Genomic DNA, 18,108 nt, shown 5'->3' with positions numbered 1-18,108 from the left:
TCACTACGAGCAGGAAGTAGACCCGGTCACGTGACGTTCTGTGACCCAGCAGCTTTCCCGCCACGGAGAAGGCCCGCCTCTTCCGCGCTGAAACTGGCGACGCGATTGGTCGATGACGACGTCAGACTCGCGCCACTTCTCAGCGGCGAGCTGGAGAGGACAACCAGCGACTTTCTGCCAGCGTCAACACGACCACTCGGATAACGGCTAAACAGCGGAATTGGCTGAAAAGCTCGGAACGCTCGACCTACGCGATTGTGGAATTAAATCCTGTCGGCAGTCGATATGGCGCGCAAAGATTACGCGGCGGAGAAAGGTAGGAGTCGCTCAGCAGCGGCATGGCTGCAACAGGTTGGCATGAACAAGTCCTGGAAACTCATTATCATGATACACTGTTAACTTGTAAACAAAATGGAGTTTCTTAAACATTCCAAAAAACAAAATGGAGTTCCTTAGACTTCAATGTCATCGTGTTTGGTCTAGCGAATTATATTATCAGTCCTCGTACAATACGTATAAAATGTTGTTTAAATTGTATAAGAAAACTAATAAGTGGTAAAAACAAAAAAAAAGCAATGAATCACTTTTTTAATTGTTAAAACATAGCGACCGCCAGTAAGTTCTGTGGCCATGCTTCTTTGGCGTGTGGTGGGGGTTGTGACTGTTTTGTGACCCGGATGAGACCACAGGAACAAAGGGAATAAGCGTTCAGCGAGCACATGTCCAACCACTTGTAGTCGAATTACTTGCCACTAAATTACTGTTCGTCCGCTTTAACTCACCGTTCTCTTCCCCACTTGCACAACATGCTAGATTGCAAAAAGAGTCTGGCGAACACATGGTCACTTGCTGTTAAAAGTAGCGTCCGATTCACTAATTCAACACAAATGGAGCTACGTTAGCATGCTAGCCAACTAGTCATGTTGAAAGTTGAAAAACATCCTTTTGACGTTTTCCTGGTCAACTGTATTAGTATCAGGAATATGTGTTTTGTAACATTTGAGTCATGAGTGCATTGGATATTTTAACCATTGGTTGAATATTTGACTTCACTAATTTGCTGCACATGTAAAAGCACCCCGAATAAATATACAAGTTGTTACAATAGAAATTGTTTTCAGTAACCCCAAAATGCTTTTAAATTAACCTTTCACTCCACTGATACACATGCAATAATTAAGATTCAAGTATTGGTAGGTCATTGTCTTAAAAAAAAATACTAATTGAATTAAAACCGTCTTGACAACCAGTTTAAGGTTAGAAACGGAAGCAGCACTATTTCTCCTCGCGGAGCAGCGGCGCAGGGATATCGACAGTGATGAGGCGCCAAAGCCATGTGCTGCTTTGTTTACAAAAACATCGTCCTGCTCAGAAAGGCCAAAGCAAGCTGCGCGGCGAGAACCGAACTATGTCGTCAAAGTGCGCGGGCCGCTTCCATTCTTGGCTCCGTGCTCGGTGACGCTCGCTTGTGACGCGGGACTGAAGGTTTGTTTGTACTTGAGGCGCTTTGAAGAAGTGCTGGCTGTGTTTTTGCCCCCCTTCAAAAAAGAAAAAACATGGACCCCGAAATGAGCGCGCGCGTTGTGTATTGTCATCCTCATCCGGAAGCAGATTCGCAGCATAATGACTGTTATTTAACCTCGAAACCTGCGGGAAATAAACCCACAGTGGTTTTGAATCGTCTTTTGTGCCGACGGTGGTAGTTTTAAGAGGCACTAAATGCGATAGTGACTCATCGAGAATACAGGATGCCATGTTACTCAACAAAGAGGAGGAGGGGGTCGTGTCGTCGCAAAACAACAAATTAGCTCCCAGCGTGGAGGCCCCTCTGCAGCTTCTCATCAACATCTTTAAGCGCCTCAGTTTCATTGTAATATGTGGGGGGGAAATGGAACTATGTTTGTGCGACTTTGATGTGGACTGAGAACAACGTGTTCCTTTACAGATAAATGCAAGCGGTTCCTGCAGGAGTTTTACTCCGAGGATGACAATGGGAAGAAGGCGTTCAAATATGGAGCGCAACTCGTGAGTACATGTTGTAATATTACTTCTGGTTTATGATTATTGCATTTGATGGAGAATTACAAAGACACAATGAAAGTTTGTCGAAAATAGACATTTGTTTTAAACCCTTTTCATAGAAAATGGAGTGCTGCTTAGTGCTTATAAACTATATGTGCAGTCTCCCAACTGTTGATTCTTGTTTTTAAATATATGGACTTCAATTCCCTACCCTCTATCCAAACATTAAATTGGTTCAAGTGCTTTATTCTGTTATTTTCTTGTAGAGAAATAAAATTATCTATGTTAGATACCACGTTTTTTCCACACACAAAAACCGACATAGCATTTTAGGGATAAAACAAGTCCCAGTATAGTGTGTATCCTAAAAATTGCATAAAATGAATGGCAGTTTTGTATTCTTCTCGTTTCTAACTTTTAGTTCTTGAATGTGAAAAGGCCATGAGGCTGTTGTTACTACTGATAGCTTGAAATAATGCCAGTTATCAGCCCAATCAATACCTGGTAATTCCTACACATACTGAATAAAATACAACATAGACATCAACTTTTTTTCCCCCCCGCTGTGAACAAAAACAGTTCTAATCATATAATACCATGCAATAGGTGCAGTGATTAATCATCAACTAATGGATTGTGAAATTAATCTATAAATATTTTGATTAATTGTTCAGAAACCTTAGTAAATATTCTCAGATTTCTATAGACCTCCATGAAAGCAGGCTGATTCTTTTGTTTTTCATTTTCAAATATATACTTTTACTTAGGAAAACAAAGATTAAGATATTTTCCTGAGTTTATGACATTACAGACCAACGAGTATTAATGTGCGTTTTCTGCACCATCAATTTCAAATGATAATCTGTTTTTAACATAGCGATAGAAATTAAAATGTTTATTAAACATCATTAGTTGCATACCTAAAACCATCTTATGACAAATATATAATTGGAAAATGCTGGAGAAGCTTTTAGAATGTTTGTGCGAATTTGTGCTATTGTCACTAATTGTCCGTGTACCTCCAGGTGGCGCTGGCGCACAGAGAGCAGGTGTCTCTCTATGTGGACCTGGACGATGTGGCTGAGGAAGACCCCGAGTTGGTGGAGAGCGTCTGCGAAAACGCCAAACGTTACACGGGCCTCTTTGCCGACGCCGTGCACGAACTGCTGCCAGAGTACAAAGAACGAGACGTAAGCGGAACCTGCTTCATGTGTTTTCACAAGACATACTAATAGATTGTCTTATCCAGATTGTGGCCAAGGATGCGCTGGATGTTTACATCGAACACCGGCTGATGATGGAACAGAGGTCACGTGACCCCGATGCCGTGCGTGATGCTCGAAACCAGTACCCGGCGGAGCTCATGAGGAGATTGTACGTGTCTGCGTTAAACAGTGGAATTAATCATCGAATCTGTTTGGACTCTTTCGTTGCCATTGACGGCAATAGACGTCAAAGATGTTTTTCTTCACAGCGAGGTGTACTTCAAGCCCCCCAGTATAGCCAAGCCAAAAGTGGTGCGTGACGTGCGGGCCGACAGCATCGGGCACCTGGTGACCGTCCGAGGTATCATAACCCGCGCCACTGAGGTCAAGCCCATGATGGCGGTGGCCACGTACACGTGCGACCAGTGCGGCGCCGAGACGTATCAACCGGTAAGGCCAGCTCTCTGTAAATTTTGCATTCGAGGTGAAGGCGTACTTCCAATCATCGCCTTGCTCTCGTGCAGATCCAATCGTCGTCCTTCATGCCCCTCGTCATGTGTCCAAGCCAAGAGTGTATAACCAACAAATCTGGAGGTCGCCTCTACCTGCAGACCAGAGGCTCCAAGTTTGTCAAATTCCAGGAACTTCGGATTCAGGAGCACGTAAGCATTGACTCATTTAATAACCAAAATATGTTTTTATTTTAACATCTCCATTTTGTCCTTGTTGCAGACATTAGCTTTTTATAACTTTATTTACATTTATTTTTATCTTGCCAGTGCTTTGTGGTTAAGGTTAATATTCTGCAGCAAGACAAGATAGTATGAATGATGATGTTGCAGGAGCTTTAAGGGTTCGTGTTGATTCTGTTACTATTTTCCTTCACAATGGGGTTTGTCCTGAAATTTCTTTTAAAATGTATTGTAATACTTGTGTATGTCTATGCATTCTGATTTGAAATTATGTAAAAGGGGGTCCAACTTGATAGGTTTTCCTTCTTTCTGCCCCTTCTCAAACTTGCATCTTATCATCATCATTATCATTGTGCTTTTCTTTTTCTTTCCTTCTGTTTTTATTGCTCTGCTTGAGTTTAAGCAAATCAAAATCAAAGGACAGATGTTCGTTCAACAAGTGTAGCAATGAGGCCCTCTACTGGACTACTATGAGACTACATTGGCAACACAGTAAACGAGGAGCCACTTATAAAATTTCAAACTTTTGATTACTTGGAAAGATTTAACCAAGTTTTTACTGCAGTCTACAAAGAACCACCAAACTAAACCGGGTAGCCGCAGAAAGGGTCCGGCTAGAAACGCTGAAAAATTGCGTAAGGCAGAACAGTTAACATGCCATTGTGAATCTATGCTTTTATTTGTTTACATCATTGCATATTTTAAGCAATTTACATTGATATGGCATCCATTTTCAATTCATCGGTACATCCGTAGTTATAGTTTTTGTTTAGTTTTGAGCCCCCCAGTTTTTCGAGCAGACAAAGGCTCAAAATAAGCGGTTTTACATTGCAGGTTATTTTTTTTAACTACTGTGTTTTTCATTTAGCCAGCGAAAATGTTTTTGTTTTTTTTCCCCAAATTTAAATACAGTCAGTTAGTTTTTGCTAACCTTTTTTTTTTTTTTTTAAATAACCTTGCTACAGAGTGACCAGGTACCTGTTGGCAACATCCCGAGAAGTATGTCTGTGTACGCGCGTGGTGAAAATACCCGACTTGCCCAACCGGGGGACCATGTGGCCATCACGGGAATCTTCCTGCCACTTCTGCGCACTGGCTTCAGGCAGGTTACCCAGGTACCGTTGACACATTTTTCATTTCTTTGACCAATGAGGTTCATTTAGCTCTGTGCGGGCAGTGTCTTCAAATATATCATCTTAGAAATGTATTTTGTCCTTAGGGTCTTCTGTCCGAGACTTACATGGAAGCTCACACTATCACGCTCATGAACAAGACCGAGGATGACGAGTTAGGAAACGAGGAGCTGACTGAAGAAGAACTGCGCAGCATCACCGGTACAAGTTTTATGTCTGCATGGTGCGATGTAGCTTAGCTGGAAAGTTAACCAGTTTTTGTTTTTGTAGAAGAAGGCTTTTACGAGAAACTGTCTGGCTCAATCGCGCCGGAGATTTACGGCCACGAGGATGTGAAGAAGGCTCTGCTCTTGCTTCTGGTCGGAGGTGTGCAACAAGCTCCGAAAGGCATGAAGATCAGAGGTGAGGGCTCACACAGATTTAACCCGATTTCAGACTTGTTGTTTGAGCAACTTGCTTTTCAAACTTTGGTGTAGCGGCGCCCTCTAGTGTTATGCCAAGCACTTAATAGGGAAGTTATGTTGATGATAATGTATGCAGCCCCAGTAGTCTAAACGTGATATTCTTATAAATATTGCACTTGTGTAATATGAATTAAGCAGAAACATCCACCAGTTTTTATCCATTTCAGGCGCAGCCATTTTATCACTTGCTGTTGAGTGAAAATGACATCATAGTTTCTCAGGGCTCGGCTAGCAAACTCAGAAACTAGGTCCCGTTTTTAGACTAGTGGGGTGCATAAAACACATTAGTCTTTTTAAAAAAAAAAAAAAGGCTTGACTCATTTAGCCATTTTCAGCAGTAAAATTGTAATATTTTGTCCAGAATTAATTTGGTAACTTCATTATTTCTCATGTTCAATTAATACCTTTAAAAACATATTTTTTCCACTAGCAGTTGACTAAAGATGCTCAAATATGGCGCACCTGTTTTCTTGGTTTTGTCATGTGATGTTAGCAAACTGAGCCATGATTGGTTGGCCCTTTTAAGTTGAATGAATTTGCATTTCATCTTTGGTAACTTCTTTTTTTTTAATATTCAAGTACCTATTTTATGTGCAGTACAGTTGGGTTAAATCATTTAAATACGTTTTTATTTTTAATTTTTATTTGTTTTAAGGGATACTTGACTCATTGAGCCGTTTTCAGCAGTGAAAAGTTTTATATTTTGTCCAGAATTAATTTGATAACTTCATTGTTTTTCATGTACAATTAATACCTTTTAAAAACTAATTTTTACACCGGCTGTCAACTGACAATGACATCACCTGTGCTGAGGAAGTAGGTAACGACCAATCATGGCTCACCTGTTTTATGGGCTTGGTGAGCAAACTGAGCCATGATTGGTCGTTACCTACTTCCTCAGCACAGGCGAAGTCATCATCAGTCAATGGCAAGAGGAAAAATTAGTTTTTAAAAGTATTAATTGTTCGTGAAAAATAATGACGTTATTAAATAGGAAACAAATTGATATTTGATATGATCGTTTTAACCGAATTATGCACATTTTTCTTTAAGTTTTTTTTTTTTATCGCATCGGGTTAACCATAGAGTGGCTGAAACATTGGCGCCCAGAAAATGTCAAATGTTAATTATTCTGTCAAATTTTCTACAAAGAAGTTTTTCTTAAAAGCTTAAATACAGTTTATAAAGACATTAAAAAATGAAATGCCACCACATGACTCTAGGCTTATTGTAAGTCCCTGACTTGTATACTTTTAAAAGTACTTCAAGACTTTCAACTTGTGTCAAAAATGTTTTCATACTTGTTAGTGTAATGTCCCATCTTGACACTTGTTCTGCGTTGTCCCCTCAGGCAACATCAACATCTGCTTAATGGGAGATCCTGGCGTAGCCAAGTCCCAGCTCTTGTCCTACATCGACCGCCTGGCTCCTCGCAGTAAGTGCACAAAATCTTTTTTTTTTTTTTTTTTTTTTTTTTCCCAGGTTGTTTATGTGGGCAGATATTATGCGTGTGTATCGGTAACCCTCGTCGTCGCCTTCAGGCCAGTACACGACGGGCCGAGGTTCATCCGGGGTGGGCTTGACGGCAGCCGTGATGCGAGACCCCCTCACGGGTGAGATGACCCTGGAAGGCGGCGCCCTGGTGCTGGCCGACCTGGGCGTGTGCTGCATCGACGAGTTTGACAAGATGGCCGACGCCGACCGCACGGCGATCCACGAAGTGATGGAACAGCAGACCATCTCCATCGCCAAGGTTCATCAACACTCGTTCTTCTTTTCCAAATTGACGTTTTGGAAAAGTTCTAACGCTCGCCTGACCTCCCCCCTCCCCCACAGGCCGGCATCATGACCTCCCTGAACGCCCGCTGCTCCATCCTGGCCGCCGCCAACCCGGCGTACGGCCGCTACAACCCCAAGAAGAGCATCGAGCAGAACATCCAGCTGCCGGCCGCGCTGCTCTCGCGTTTCGACCTGCTGTGGCTCATCCAGGACAAGCCGGACGCCGACTCGGACCTGCGCCTGGCCCAGCACATCACCTACGTGCACCAGCACTGCCGCCAGCCGCCCACGCACTTCACACCCATCGACATGAAGCTCATGAGGTGTGTGACCATTATTTACAGTTGTATATTAACTCATTGGCTCCCAGACATTTTCACAGAAGTAATCCCAGTTGTTTTACTGGATTTAGACTGATTTTGCAAGGCCCACAGAAAATTGGGTTCTATTGCTATAAAAACATGGAACCTATCAAAAGATAGATTAAAGTCTCCTTTCATCGATTATATGATCACTTTTCCCATAAATTTATAATATAGAACTTTAAAGGCAGAGTGTTTTGACATTTACTGGTTAAGAAATCAAAATTGTATTGAAATGAACTCTTGTGAGTCAAAATGAAATCGATTGAGGAAATTAGAATCAATACCCAGCCCTACTAAAATCCAATATCTCTTTTAATCCTATAAAGCATGAACCATGAGAGAGAAAATTATGATTCTTTGCAATTAAATATTTAGTGGTCTTTGTTGTTGTTGTTTTATCAATTTCCACATAGAGCTTCATTTGTGTCATATTTGATGCATCCGGTCACAGTGCTTTAAATTCCAACATTTATAACTATCAAAAATGGAATAATAAACAGACATGTCAAACATATTAGTATTTCCAAAAATCTGAACATTTTGCACTCTTAAGTATAGGTGTCTCTCCTTTCTTATCCGTGTAATGCATGTGCCAGATCATATACGTCAGGGTTTTAATGGGGGGGGGGGTGGGGGGTGAAAATATTATACTTATTAAATAGAGGGCTCAGAATGTATTTAATATGATACAGTTGGCGTTATTTAAATTGGGAAATGGCATATTTGGATTGAGGCTTGTTCTGGTGCAGTCTAATGTGTGTCTTTGTCCAATTCCCCGGCAGACGTTACATTTCCGTGTGCAAGAAGAAGCAGCCGGTGGTTCCCGAGTCGCTGGCCGACTACATCACCGCCGCCTACGTGGAGATGCGGAAGGAAGCGCGGGTCAGCAAGGACACAACCTTCACCTCAGCCCGCACGCTCCTCTCCATTCTCCGACTCGCCACCGCGCTGGTGAGAATAAAATTGGTCACAGGAGGAGTTTCTGGACTTCTGTCTTGATTTGCAATGGTTTGCTTGGCTGTATAATTACTGAGCTGCCACTTGGCGATTCTTCAATTGGTTTAGTGGTTCAGTGTGAGCTAAAGTGCTTACAGTGCAGGTAGTGATGGAAAAACCAATCTACTGCACCGTGAGCACTTGTTTCCCACGCTGGACAAAAACATATGAAAATTCTCTTAATAGTTCTTAAGATTTGATTTGCCTCTGTCTGCCAAAAGTGCTGTTTGTGCAGGTAGCATTATGGACCTACTGCAGAAGCAGCACTTTGTGCAGCTGGGTGCCGCTGCGCTGCAACTGCGTGTCCACCCGGTGTCGCACTTCATCAGTTCCCCACGTGCAGAACTTCCGAGCTGGTCCGAGCCCGCTCAGCTTTGCAGGGTGAGCAGTCAGCCCGTGTGCCAGCTGTGCAAACCCATGCAAAACTGAGCGTGCTCGGAAGTGACATCATCAACATCATCATCCCGTCGGGATCCGCAAGAGAGACTAGCTGGTGTTGAGAGGCGGAGACTTGGGCAATTGCCGGCCATCCCAGAGGGCATTGCACTTGTCTCGGTCTGACAGTGCCGGCACAGCGCAACCGACGTCGTCCTCATCAAGAAGCTACGAAGTCGTGAAATGGCCATGTTGGATTTTGTTTAGATTTCAGTACTTCAGAGTAATTTTACTCATGTATGTATGAATGGAGTAGAACACGAGTAAAAATGTTAGAATACTATTTTGTTAGAGTTGCTCAATTATGGAAAAATAATCATGATTATTTTTGCAATAATTTAAATGATTTTTTTTATTTTTTATTTTTTGGTACAAAACAAGAAAAGTTTTAAACATTTAAAACATTTAGAATTTCTAATATATATTTATGTTGTCAAATACCTTAAGTTTGAGTGCAGCATGTGCACTGTGCAGTAGGATGATCAATTATTTATTTATTTTGGTGCAAAACAAAATGTTTCACCATTAAAAAAAAAAGACAAAATTCTTTGAAACGATAATTATGCAAGTTCGTTTTGGATTAAACAAAATGTATTAAATTATTTAAAAATGTAATAAAGGTGCAAATGTACAAATTTAAACTACTCAAAATTAATATTAATACTTTTACGATTTTGCTAATTTTGTAATTGTGGAGTGTAATAATTGAAATTGTAATTGAATTTTGATTAATTGCACAGCCCTAACTATTGTTGATAAATTGCAGTTCCCAAATGACTGTTCATCTTGCAGTACTACCAAAATTTTACATTTAAAAATAATTCCCAAGAGATCATGTATAACATTAACGGACAGACCAAAACAAAGGACATTTTTGCTATAGTTTTTTAAATATGTAACTAATTTTCAATTATAGTTTTTTGTCCTTCTTGTTCATATAGCTGGTCCATCCGACTTTGGGTCCCAAAATGGGACCTAAAACAGGAAGTAGAAACCTACTGGTGATCTCATTGTGACGCTTAACACTCATGTGACTATTCATTGATGCCAACTGTAACGATGCCAAGTGATCTGCTCTTGTCTTAATTTTTCTGGCCATTTTGCGAGCCACCCCAAACACTTAAAATCTTGATTCCATTAGTCCAAATCCATTTTGCCTACCGCCTTGTCCCCGTGCAGGCCCGCCTCCGCTTGATGGACGGCGTGGAGAAGGAGGACGTCAACGAGGCCATGAGGCTGATGGAGATGTCAAAAGATTCGCTGCAAACCGACAAGTCCAGCAACACGAGGTTTGACGCCAACTTCTAACGAATGCAGACACCCCACGCTTATAACAAGTGCCCACAGGTCCCCCCCAACCTTCAAAAAGAATCTTTTACGAGTTTGTTGCATACCAGTTAGAGGAGCTGCATGTCCTGGAGGAAGCTGTAAATGTATTTTATGGATGGGGCCGCATGTTCAAGTTTAAATTAAATGGCTCACCCTTTGCTTGGTGATTTATGGTTAAGCTAGCAGGCGACGTGTCTTTTGACTCCAATCTGACATATCATCATTCAAATAAGTCCATATTTTGCTCTTATGGCTTCTTCCTCATGATTCGTCCGCAGGACTCAGCGCCCAGCCGACGTCATCTTCTCCCTGGTGCGCGAGCTGGCCGCAGAGGGCGCGACGGGCCGCGGCGCAGTGGTGCGCATGTCGGAGGCCGAGCAGCGGTGCGTGTCGCGGGGCTTCACCCCCGCCATGTTCCAGGAGGCACTGGAGGAGTACGAGGAGCTCAACGTGTGGCAGATCAACCAGGCTCGAACCCGCATCACCTTCGTCTGAGAGGAGCAGGAGACGCTCGCACTTGGATTTTCCTTCAAAGTTCTGTGTTGGAAGTTCGACTTTCAGTGTTCGCTTTTTACGAATGCCGCTTTGTAAATATGTTTAGAATTTCCAAGTCTGGTCTACAGTCTGGCGCTTCATTGAGAAAGTCTGTATATTTTTACACATTGTAATGCAATGTTAACTTTGATTCTTCTCTATGCATAGCTATAATAAATTTATCATTTGCTCTTTGCTTTACATTGTATGTGTGGGAATGACAATGGATAAATGCTCATATGAACGAAATGTCTGCTTACAGTCTGTGTGCGCATGCAACTAGCAATTACATCACATTCATGAGTCCAGTAACATGCCAAAGACAGATGTTGCGTTTTATCTTTTTACTCAAATGTGACAAATTACTGGTGTACATGTTTACACATGTATGAACAAATGTACACTTTTCTGACTGATGTGTTACACTTGAAGTCATGTCAGGCATTAGCACAGATTTTCTTCCCCTCCTCAATGGACACGACACAGAGAAAGCATTTGATTTAGCTCAGCATATCAGTGAACAATATATTATCCAAAATAATAGTAACACTGTTGGCTATATATATATATATATATATATATATGTTTGAAATATGTGAACCACTGTTCACATATAAATGAAAAAAAAAAAACTACCCAACACGTATCACCCTAATAATACTTTTACAATGTAACTTTTTCAAATGATTCTACATAATACTTGATTAAACTTGAAGTCAACCTAAAAATTTTCTTTATATGTTGTATATGTGGTCCCACTAGTCTGACAACGGCGTTCTGTTTAATGTTGAAGCAGCAAAATCCAACCTTACCCATCTCGAGGCGGCCATTTTGTCACTTGCTGTACTGAAAATGACATTACAGCCAGGTGCCTAGGTAATGACCAAACACACCCTGGCTTCAGACCACAGGTGAGTAAATATCGCAAATATCACATAACCCCCCCAAAAAAAGAACAAAGAAAAACAGGTGAGCCTTGACGTTCAAAATAAGAGCACGAGTACACTTTCTTTGACGTAGATTTTAGTCAACAGAGGGCGATACAGGACAAAATGGCAGCGCCCTGAGATTTACATGTAATTTCATTAATTCTTATACCATGTTAGCCTTATGTTCCATTTTAACATACAAAAAAATAGTTATTACTCTCTATTCCTCATAGCTCAAATGTTCTGTAAAGCCCCGCACGGTCTGAAGGTTGCCCACCCGTTTAAAAAAGGGAAGAATGTCAGCAACAACCAGGTGTTGCCACAAGTCCAACAACTAATAAGCACCTTTTTGGTGCATGCAGACTCACGTCGTCCATAAATTTTAAGTAGCATGAAGTTGACATCTTTTTATTTTTGTTTTTTTCGTCATCCTGGCAAGTATATCGTGTTAGTCGGCAGCATTTTCCCTCACAGTTGCACTTTTCTCAGCAGGAGTCTTGCTTTAATGGCCTCCTTTCCACCCCGAGTCCTCTTTTACTGGCTGCTTTTTTGTTTTTAATTGTCGCCAAAGGCCTCCCGTATAAAAGTATTCACAACAAGGGAGGTGTGCTACAGGATTTGGTCCCCCAAATGAGGGAGGGATCCTATTGGATAGCCGCTCCTGGTTTAGGATGACCCTGACTCACTCGGTATTTAACCTGCCTGCCACAGTCGGAGCTGTGAGGACAGCTTCCTGTACCAGGTACGTAACCTTTAGTGTACTTTATTCTAGATTCAATAATTCATGAAACGTGTAGCTATTATTGTGCTTGTGGTTGTTGTTGTACACTATTCGTACAAACTACACGCAACATATTATTCAATTTATACGTAAATAACGGAGCATTTTTTTAGGCATGTACGCACAGTAATTGGTACATTATTTTGTTTATATAGAAGAAAATATATTTTTTTAATATTACTTTTTTTAAAGACAAATGTTGCATAATTAATCAGATTTTATTTTAGCCTATTTTTTTTTTTTTTAGAAAGTTAGAATGGTGATGTTTAATTTCTTAAATGCAGGTACGTTTTTGTTGTTTATGTCGTTTTAAATGTACCTTTTAAAGAAAGTTGCTGTTTACTTACCTACATTAATTAAATCATTTATTTATATTATTAATCTACATACATGGAACTAAAAATAAAAAAAAATGATACTTATTAAATTGCTCTTAAGAATTAAAAAAAAAAAAGTTGGTATAAGGTTGCCATTTGTTTAAACAATTTTGTAAAGAAAAGTATCAAAATGAATGATTATTAAATATTATTTGCAATATATTTTCATATCTGGCAGCTAATTTGACAACAAGATTTGAATTGAAATGTGATATGATGATGTAAAATTATCCTCATAATGAATTCAATAACTGAAATACAAAATAAGTTAAGTTGTATTACATCAGGATCATAGTTGAATATGTTATCAAGCACATATAGTATGCATACACAATTGATTTTTTTTTTTTTTAAATTTAAAGTTGCTTTAACTTGTTTTCAGGGGTCTAGATGATTTCCTCGTTGTGTTTGTTGGCGGCATTTAGCTGTCTAACATGGCTTCCAGGTAAATTAGAATTGTTTAATTTAACTTTACATAAAAGTGTTACAAATGGAATCTTGTGAATATAGAATCTGTTGTTAATCTTCGATCTTGCAGGCTTTCTGGAGGCCAAATCCTTGCTGAGTGACATCCAGCAGGAAGGTAACACGACATCATCACTTGAACACGAATCACCCCGTCTACTTGCTCTTCATCTTCCTCTTCCTCACTCTCGGCACAGGGCTGGTTCCCGTCGCTGACGTCGGTCTCGACCCTCAGAAGGCCAACGACTTCCTGAGCCACTCCAGGCCCAAGAGGAACATTGACCCCAAATGGTACAGAGGAAACCCGGACTTCCAGGCCTACTACCGATACTACAGCAGCATCGGACACACTGAGGGGGTAACAACTACACAATTACACGTTTGTCTTAATATCTTAGTTTGGGATATCCCATTAATGTACTGGAATGCATTTTCTAGCCACTTACCCGAAACTTGACTATCACTACTGATCAGGCCTGGCCCTGCACATAGGTGAACTTAGGCAGTCGCTTAGGGCGCCATCTAGTGGAAGGTGTGCCAAATTGCAGTGCAAAAACAAAAAAAAAGATTGCAAAATATTTTTTCCCCAAAAAAACATTTACAATGAATAGGTCCAAGCCCTCGGGTGCTGCTTAAGGAAGCGGCGAAAGGAGGAGGAGGAAAATAGGCCCAGGTTAGAGAAATGTTTGTTAGTCAATCATCATTGTTTATAAAAATAAACATGAAAACAGCGTTAGCTTCTTAGCTTGCTTGTAACTTGTTTACACCACCATTACATCCATGCTACTCTGTGCACCAAAGCGGGGCAATGCTTAGTCCACAAGTTAACTGCAAATAGAGTTGCATAAATCATTTTTTTCACATAACCACGTTAATTTATTCAAAAGAAGAATTGTGTGTTGGTTTAATGTAAACAAATATGTAGTAAAGACATACTTTTTATTTTATTTTATTTTATTTTATTTTATTTTATTTTATTTTATTTTATTTTATTTTATTTTATTTTATTTTATTTTATTTTATTTTATTTTCATAGTTGTTTGTGAAATTTGGCATTTATTGTGTGGTGTGCTATTGAAAATATTTGTATATTTTTGTCCCCACAAGGACAAGTTGGAAGTCGGTCCCCACATTGATCGTTAAACTAGGAACATGATACACACAGAATGCTAATGTTTATAATGTGCTTTATGCTATGCTAACTGATTAAGAACAAACCTAATGTGAAAGACATAATATGATTTTTTTTTCAGATAATGTAAATAATATGGTTTTGTGTGGCATACATTACGACTGAAAACACTGAAATACTAGGAAAACAAAAGCGAGGACTACCATTGTTGTAGCAGTTAGCTTGATGTTGTCATTTTGCTGAGTCATATAGTTCAATTTTTTTTGTCCCACAGCTTAAGTGCATAGACAATGTTTAGTACAATTTGAAATTGTAAAATATATTGTGATATTTTGATGTTTTAATGGAGATAAAGGGGTAGGAATATAAAAGTTTATACTTCCTCCTCCTCCTTTTTTATGCATGTTCGAAATGGGATACGGCCAATGACTGACTGATATAATTCACTACTACACTAAAAAAATTCCCTCCTCACCCTCTTTTTATTTGGTTTCCACGCCCCTAGTTACATAGGTGTTCCAACCTAATAATGCAAATGCAAAACATAGTTGGAACACAGTGTACTTGTTTGTATGTGTGTGTGCATGTGAATGGAAGATTGCTGAGTACATGTGCGGTCAAGTTTGCAATCATTTCTTAATCGAAAACAGGTGGCCTCGGCAGACTGGCTCTAACCGTTCTGCTGCGTTAGATGTTCTGGTTCTTGAGCTTCTTGAGTCATCTTCTGTTAAGACAACATATAGCTAGGCTATGTGAATATGAGTGTAGAGCAGAGCAAAGCATTCTTCATTGCAGCAAATGTATGATATCTTATATATATTCCTACAAAAAATTTAATCAAATAATTACTACTCTCTAAAATATATTTGTTTGATAAAAGTGTTGACTGACTCATCATTGTGCGTCCCTCAGCTGTACGAGATCGACAAATTGAGGATGTTGTACCAGCAGATGAGGCACTTGGAGCACACGTACGGCCCCGACGCCTCGTATTTCCAGAACAAACTGGGGGTCCCTCAAATCATGTGCGACCCCACCACAGACAAGAAGTGCAAGGTGGTGGCCCCCCCTCCTCCTCCTGCGCCCATGAAAGGCGTCCCCATAGCTACCGAGCCGCCCGCCGCCGAGCATGCCCCTCTTCCCCGCGCCCCCTCTATCTCCCAGGCGGATGTGCTCTACCTGTGCAACACCAAGGACCCCCTGTGCAAGCCCCACATCGTCTACCTTCCCGCCGGCGCCGTGCCCGTCCTCTGCGACCCCCGCTACCACCCCCACTGCGCTCCCCAGAAGGCTCCGCCCGCCCCGGTCTCAGCACCCCAGCCGCCGCCCCCTCCCTCGAAGAAATTCATCCCGCCGCCCGTCCTCGTCAAAAAGTCCCCCCCGCCTGCTTCCATCCACGCATTCAAAAGCATGGAGTACGACTGCGACCCGTATTGGGACCCCGACTGCCTCATCGACCACCCGCCCAGGCCCATGAAAGGGAAAGTCATGGGACCGCCGCCCCCTCCGCCGCCCCCACCTGTCAAAGAGGAGAAAGAGTTACCTCCTCCGCCTCTCATCCAGAAGAAGGCCTTCCCATTCCCTTACTACTCCCCCCACATGCCCTATGACCCCCGCGATGATCTGTACGACCCGGTCCGGTTCCAGTACCCTCAACCTCAAGCGCCCGAAGACGAGACCCAGTAGAGCCGTAATCAGTTTCACGTGATCTGAAAATTGTAATTTATTTACTACAATGTATTTGTGTTCATCTATCTACGCCAGTGACATATAGTGACAAACGCTCTTTGAGATCATCATCATTGCAGTCAACTTTTTTTCTGACGTTTTTGTTTGGTGGTGTGCTGTGAGGGTTTTCTAATGTAAAATGTGCTTTGGCTCAAATAAAGGTTGGGAAACACGATTTCCGATGACATGTATAAACAAACAGGGTTAGTTTTGACATTTTGTGGGGGACAAAAAAAAAATCTAACATACTTTCTAATGGCTGGCATTGCACAAGTAATTGACAGTCTGTAAAAAAGTTTATACTAGCCTATAGATGCCACAAGATGGTGGCAAATCACTACTTTTCTCTACATGAAGCTAATCAACTTACTTCATTGTAGTCCCGTTGCACCAAGCTGCCACAAGATAGCAGCAAACTACTACTTTTGTCTAACAAAAAACTTACTTCATAGTTCCTTTCCACCATAATACCACAAGATGATACCAAAGCACTACTTTTGTCAAAATGAAACTCCTCAACTTACTTCAACACATTCTCTTGGCACCAAAAAAAGCCACAACATATCAGGAAACCACTACTTTTGTCTAAAAATGTAAAAAACTTGATCTTGTTATGGTGGCAGAGAACTATGTTGAGAGCCTTGCCACCATAACACCACAAGGTGGTGCCAAAGCACTACTTTTGTCTAAATAAACCACCCCCAACGTCAACATAGTTCCTTGGCACCGATAGCAGCAAAGCTATCCAAATGAATCTCCTCAACTTACTTCAACATGGTTCCTTCTCACCATAATACTGCAAGAAGATGCCAAAACACTACTTTTGTTGAAATAAACCTTTCCTCCTTACTTCAACATAGTGTCTTGGTACCGAAATGCTACAAGATGGTGACAAAGCACATCTTTCTTTCAAATGAAGTTCCTTCACTCACTTCAACATGGCACTGAGATGCCACAAGATTGCAGCAAAGCACTATGGAACCAACTTTTTAAACAACTATTTTCATTTCTCTACGTGTGTAATATTTGCTTTATCACTGTGCTAATGTGAATTAGAGACTGAGTGTTATGTACAAATCCTAAAATTTGAGGTCATATTATATATTATCATATTAGGTTATGCTTCATGCTGAAGTGTATGAACTCAGCATACTTTTATGCCAACGTAAAATGAGACACAAAGGTCATAAGAGTTCTGTTTCATCCTATTGTGTCACCTTCAGAAAAAGCTCAATCAGGAGGCCTAAAAACTACATCAACTGATTTGAGTTGCATTTTGACCCGTTTGTTATTACATATCACGTAAAAGCAGCCCTTGTTTACGGTACATTGTGCATGGGTGACATGATTTCAGATATTTTCTAAATATTGTGTCATTGGACACTGCACAAAATCAAATCAGTAAATGTGAGGCTAAATCATTATTCATATTCTGTTGAATATAACTGAAAAGCACAAATCAGTCCATTTTAAAGAACATGAGCTAAAAAGCTGAATAGAAATAAATAAGAAAACATACACAGACAGTGTTGCCACAGTTACCTTGAAAAAGTAACTTAGTTACTTTACTGATTACTTGGTTTTAAAAGTAACTAAATTGCGTTACTGATTACTTGATTTTAAAAGTAACTAAGTTAGATTAAAAGTTACTTTTTTAGTTACTTTCAGCAGCTGCCGATAACACCATCTCAACATAAAAATAATGCAGTAGAAACGGAGTTCCAAATACTTTATTGAAAGTG

General features: G+C 40.6%; 2 protein-coding genes across 4 annotated transcripts; both read left to right on the top strand.

Moving 5' to 3' along the window:
• Window positions 1-102: 102 nt before the first annotated feature.
• On the top strand, window positions 103-11,221 carry mcm7 (minichromosome maintenance complex component 7). 2 transcript variants are annotated; one of them, XM_077531128.1, is made up of 15 exons: window positions 103-316; window positions 1,946-2,025; window positions 3,048-3,212; window positions 3,272-3,396; window positions 3,497-3,677; window positions 3,752-3,889; window positions 4,885-5,034; window positions 5,139-5,253; window positions 5,323-5,454; window positions 6,868-6,951; window positions 7,058-7,269; window positions 7,353-7,618; window positions 8,443-8,611; window positions 10,271-10,380; window positions 10,699-11,221. In XM_077531128.1, exons 1-15 carry the CDS (start codon window positions 286-288, stop codon window positions 10,913-10,915), a joined length of 2,175 nt encoding a protein of 724 aa, XP_077387254.1. In that variant the 5' UTR covers window positions 103-285; the 3' UTR covers window positions 10,916-11,221. The 2 variants fall into 2 exon arrangements, with proteins under 2 accessions (XP_077387254.1, XP_077387255.1); XM_077531129.1 differs by lacking the exon at window positions 103-316 and adding an exon at window positions 1,349-1,485.
• A 565-nt stretch (window positions 11,222-11,786) lies between these two features.
• Window positions 11,787-16,541, top strand: and4 (actinodin4). Of its 2 annotated transcripts, XM_077531136.1 has the most exons (6): window positions 11,787-11,865; window positions 12,455-12,625; window positions 13,424-13,486; window positions 13,580-13,624; window positions 13,704-13,864; window positions 15,551-16,541. In XM_077531136.1, the coding sequence occupies exons 3-6, from the start codon at window positions 13,432-13,434 to the stop codon at window positions 16,322-16,324; spliced, it is 1,035 nt and encodes a 344-aa protein (XP_077387262.1). In that variant the 5' UTR covers window positions 11,787-11,865; window positions 12,455-12,625; window positions 13,424-13,431; the 3' UTR covers window positions 16,325-16,541. The 2 variants fall into 2 exon arrangements, with proteins under 2 accessions (XP_077387262.1, XP_077387263.1); XM_077531137.1 differs by lacking the exon at window positions 11,787-11,865 and having other exon boundaries at window positions 12,188-12,625.
• The last annotated feature ends 1,567 nt before the right edge of the window (window positions 16,542-18,108 follow it).

Source organism: Festucalex cinctus, chromosome 9, assembly GCF_051991245.1.
Source record: "Festucalex cinctus isolate MCC-2025b chromosome 9, RoL_Fcin_1.0, whole genome shotgun sequence".
Lineage (NCBI taxonomy): Eukaryota > Metazoa > Chordata > Actinopteri > Syngnathiformes > Syngnathidae > Festucalex > Festucalex cinctus.
Note: the sequence above shows the minus strand (reverse complement) of the source record. Positions and strands in the feature narration are given on the sequence as shown.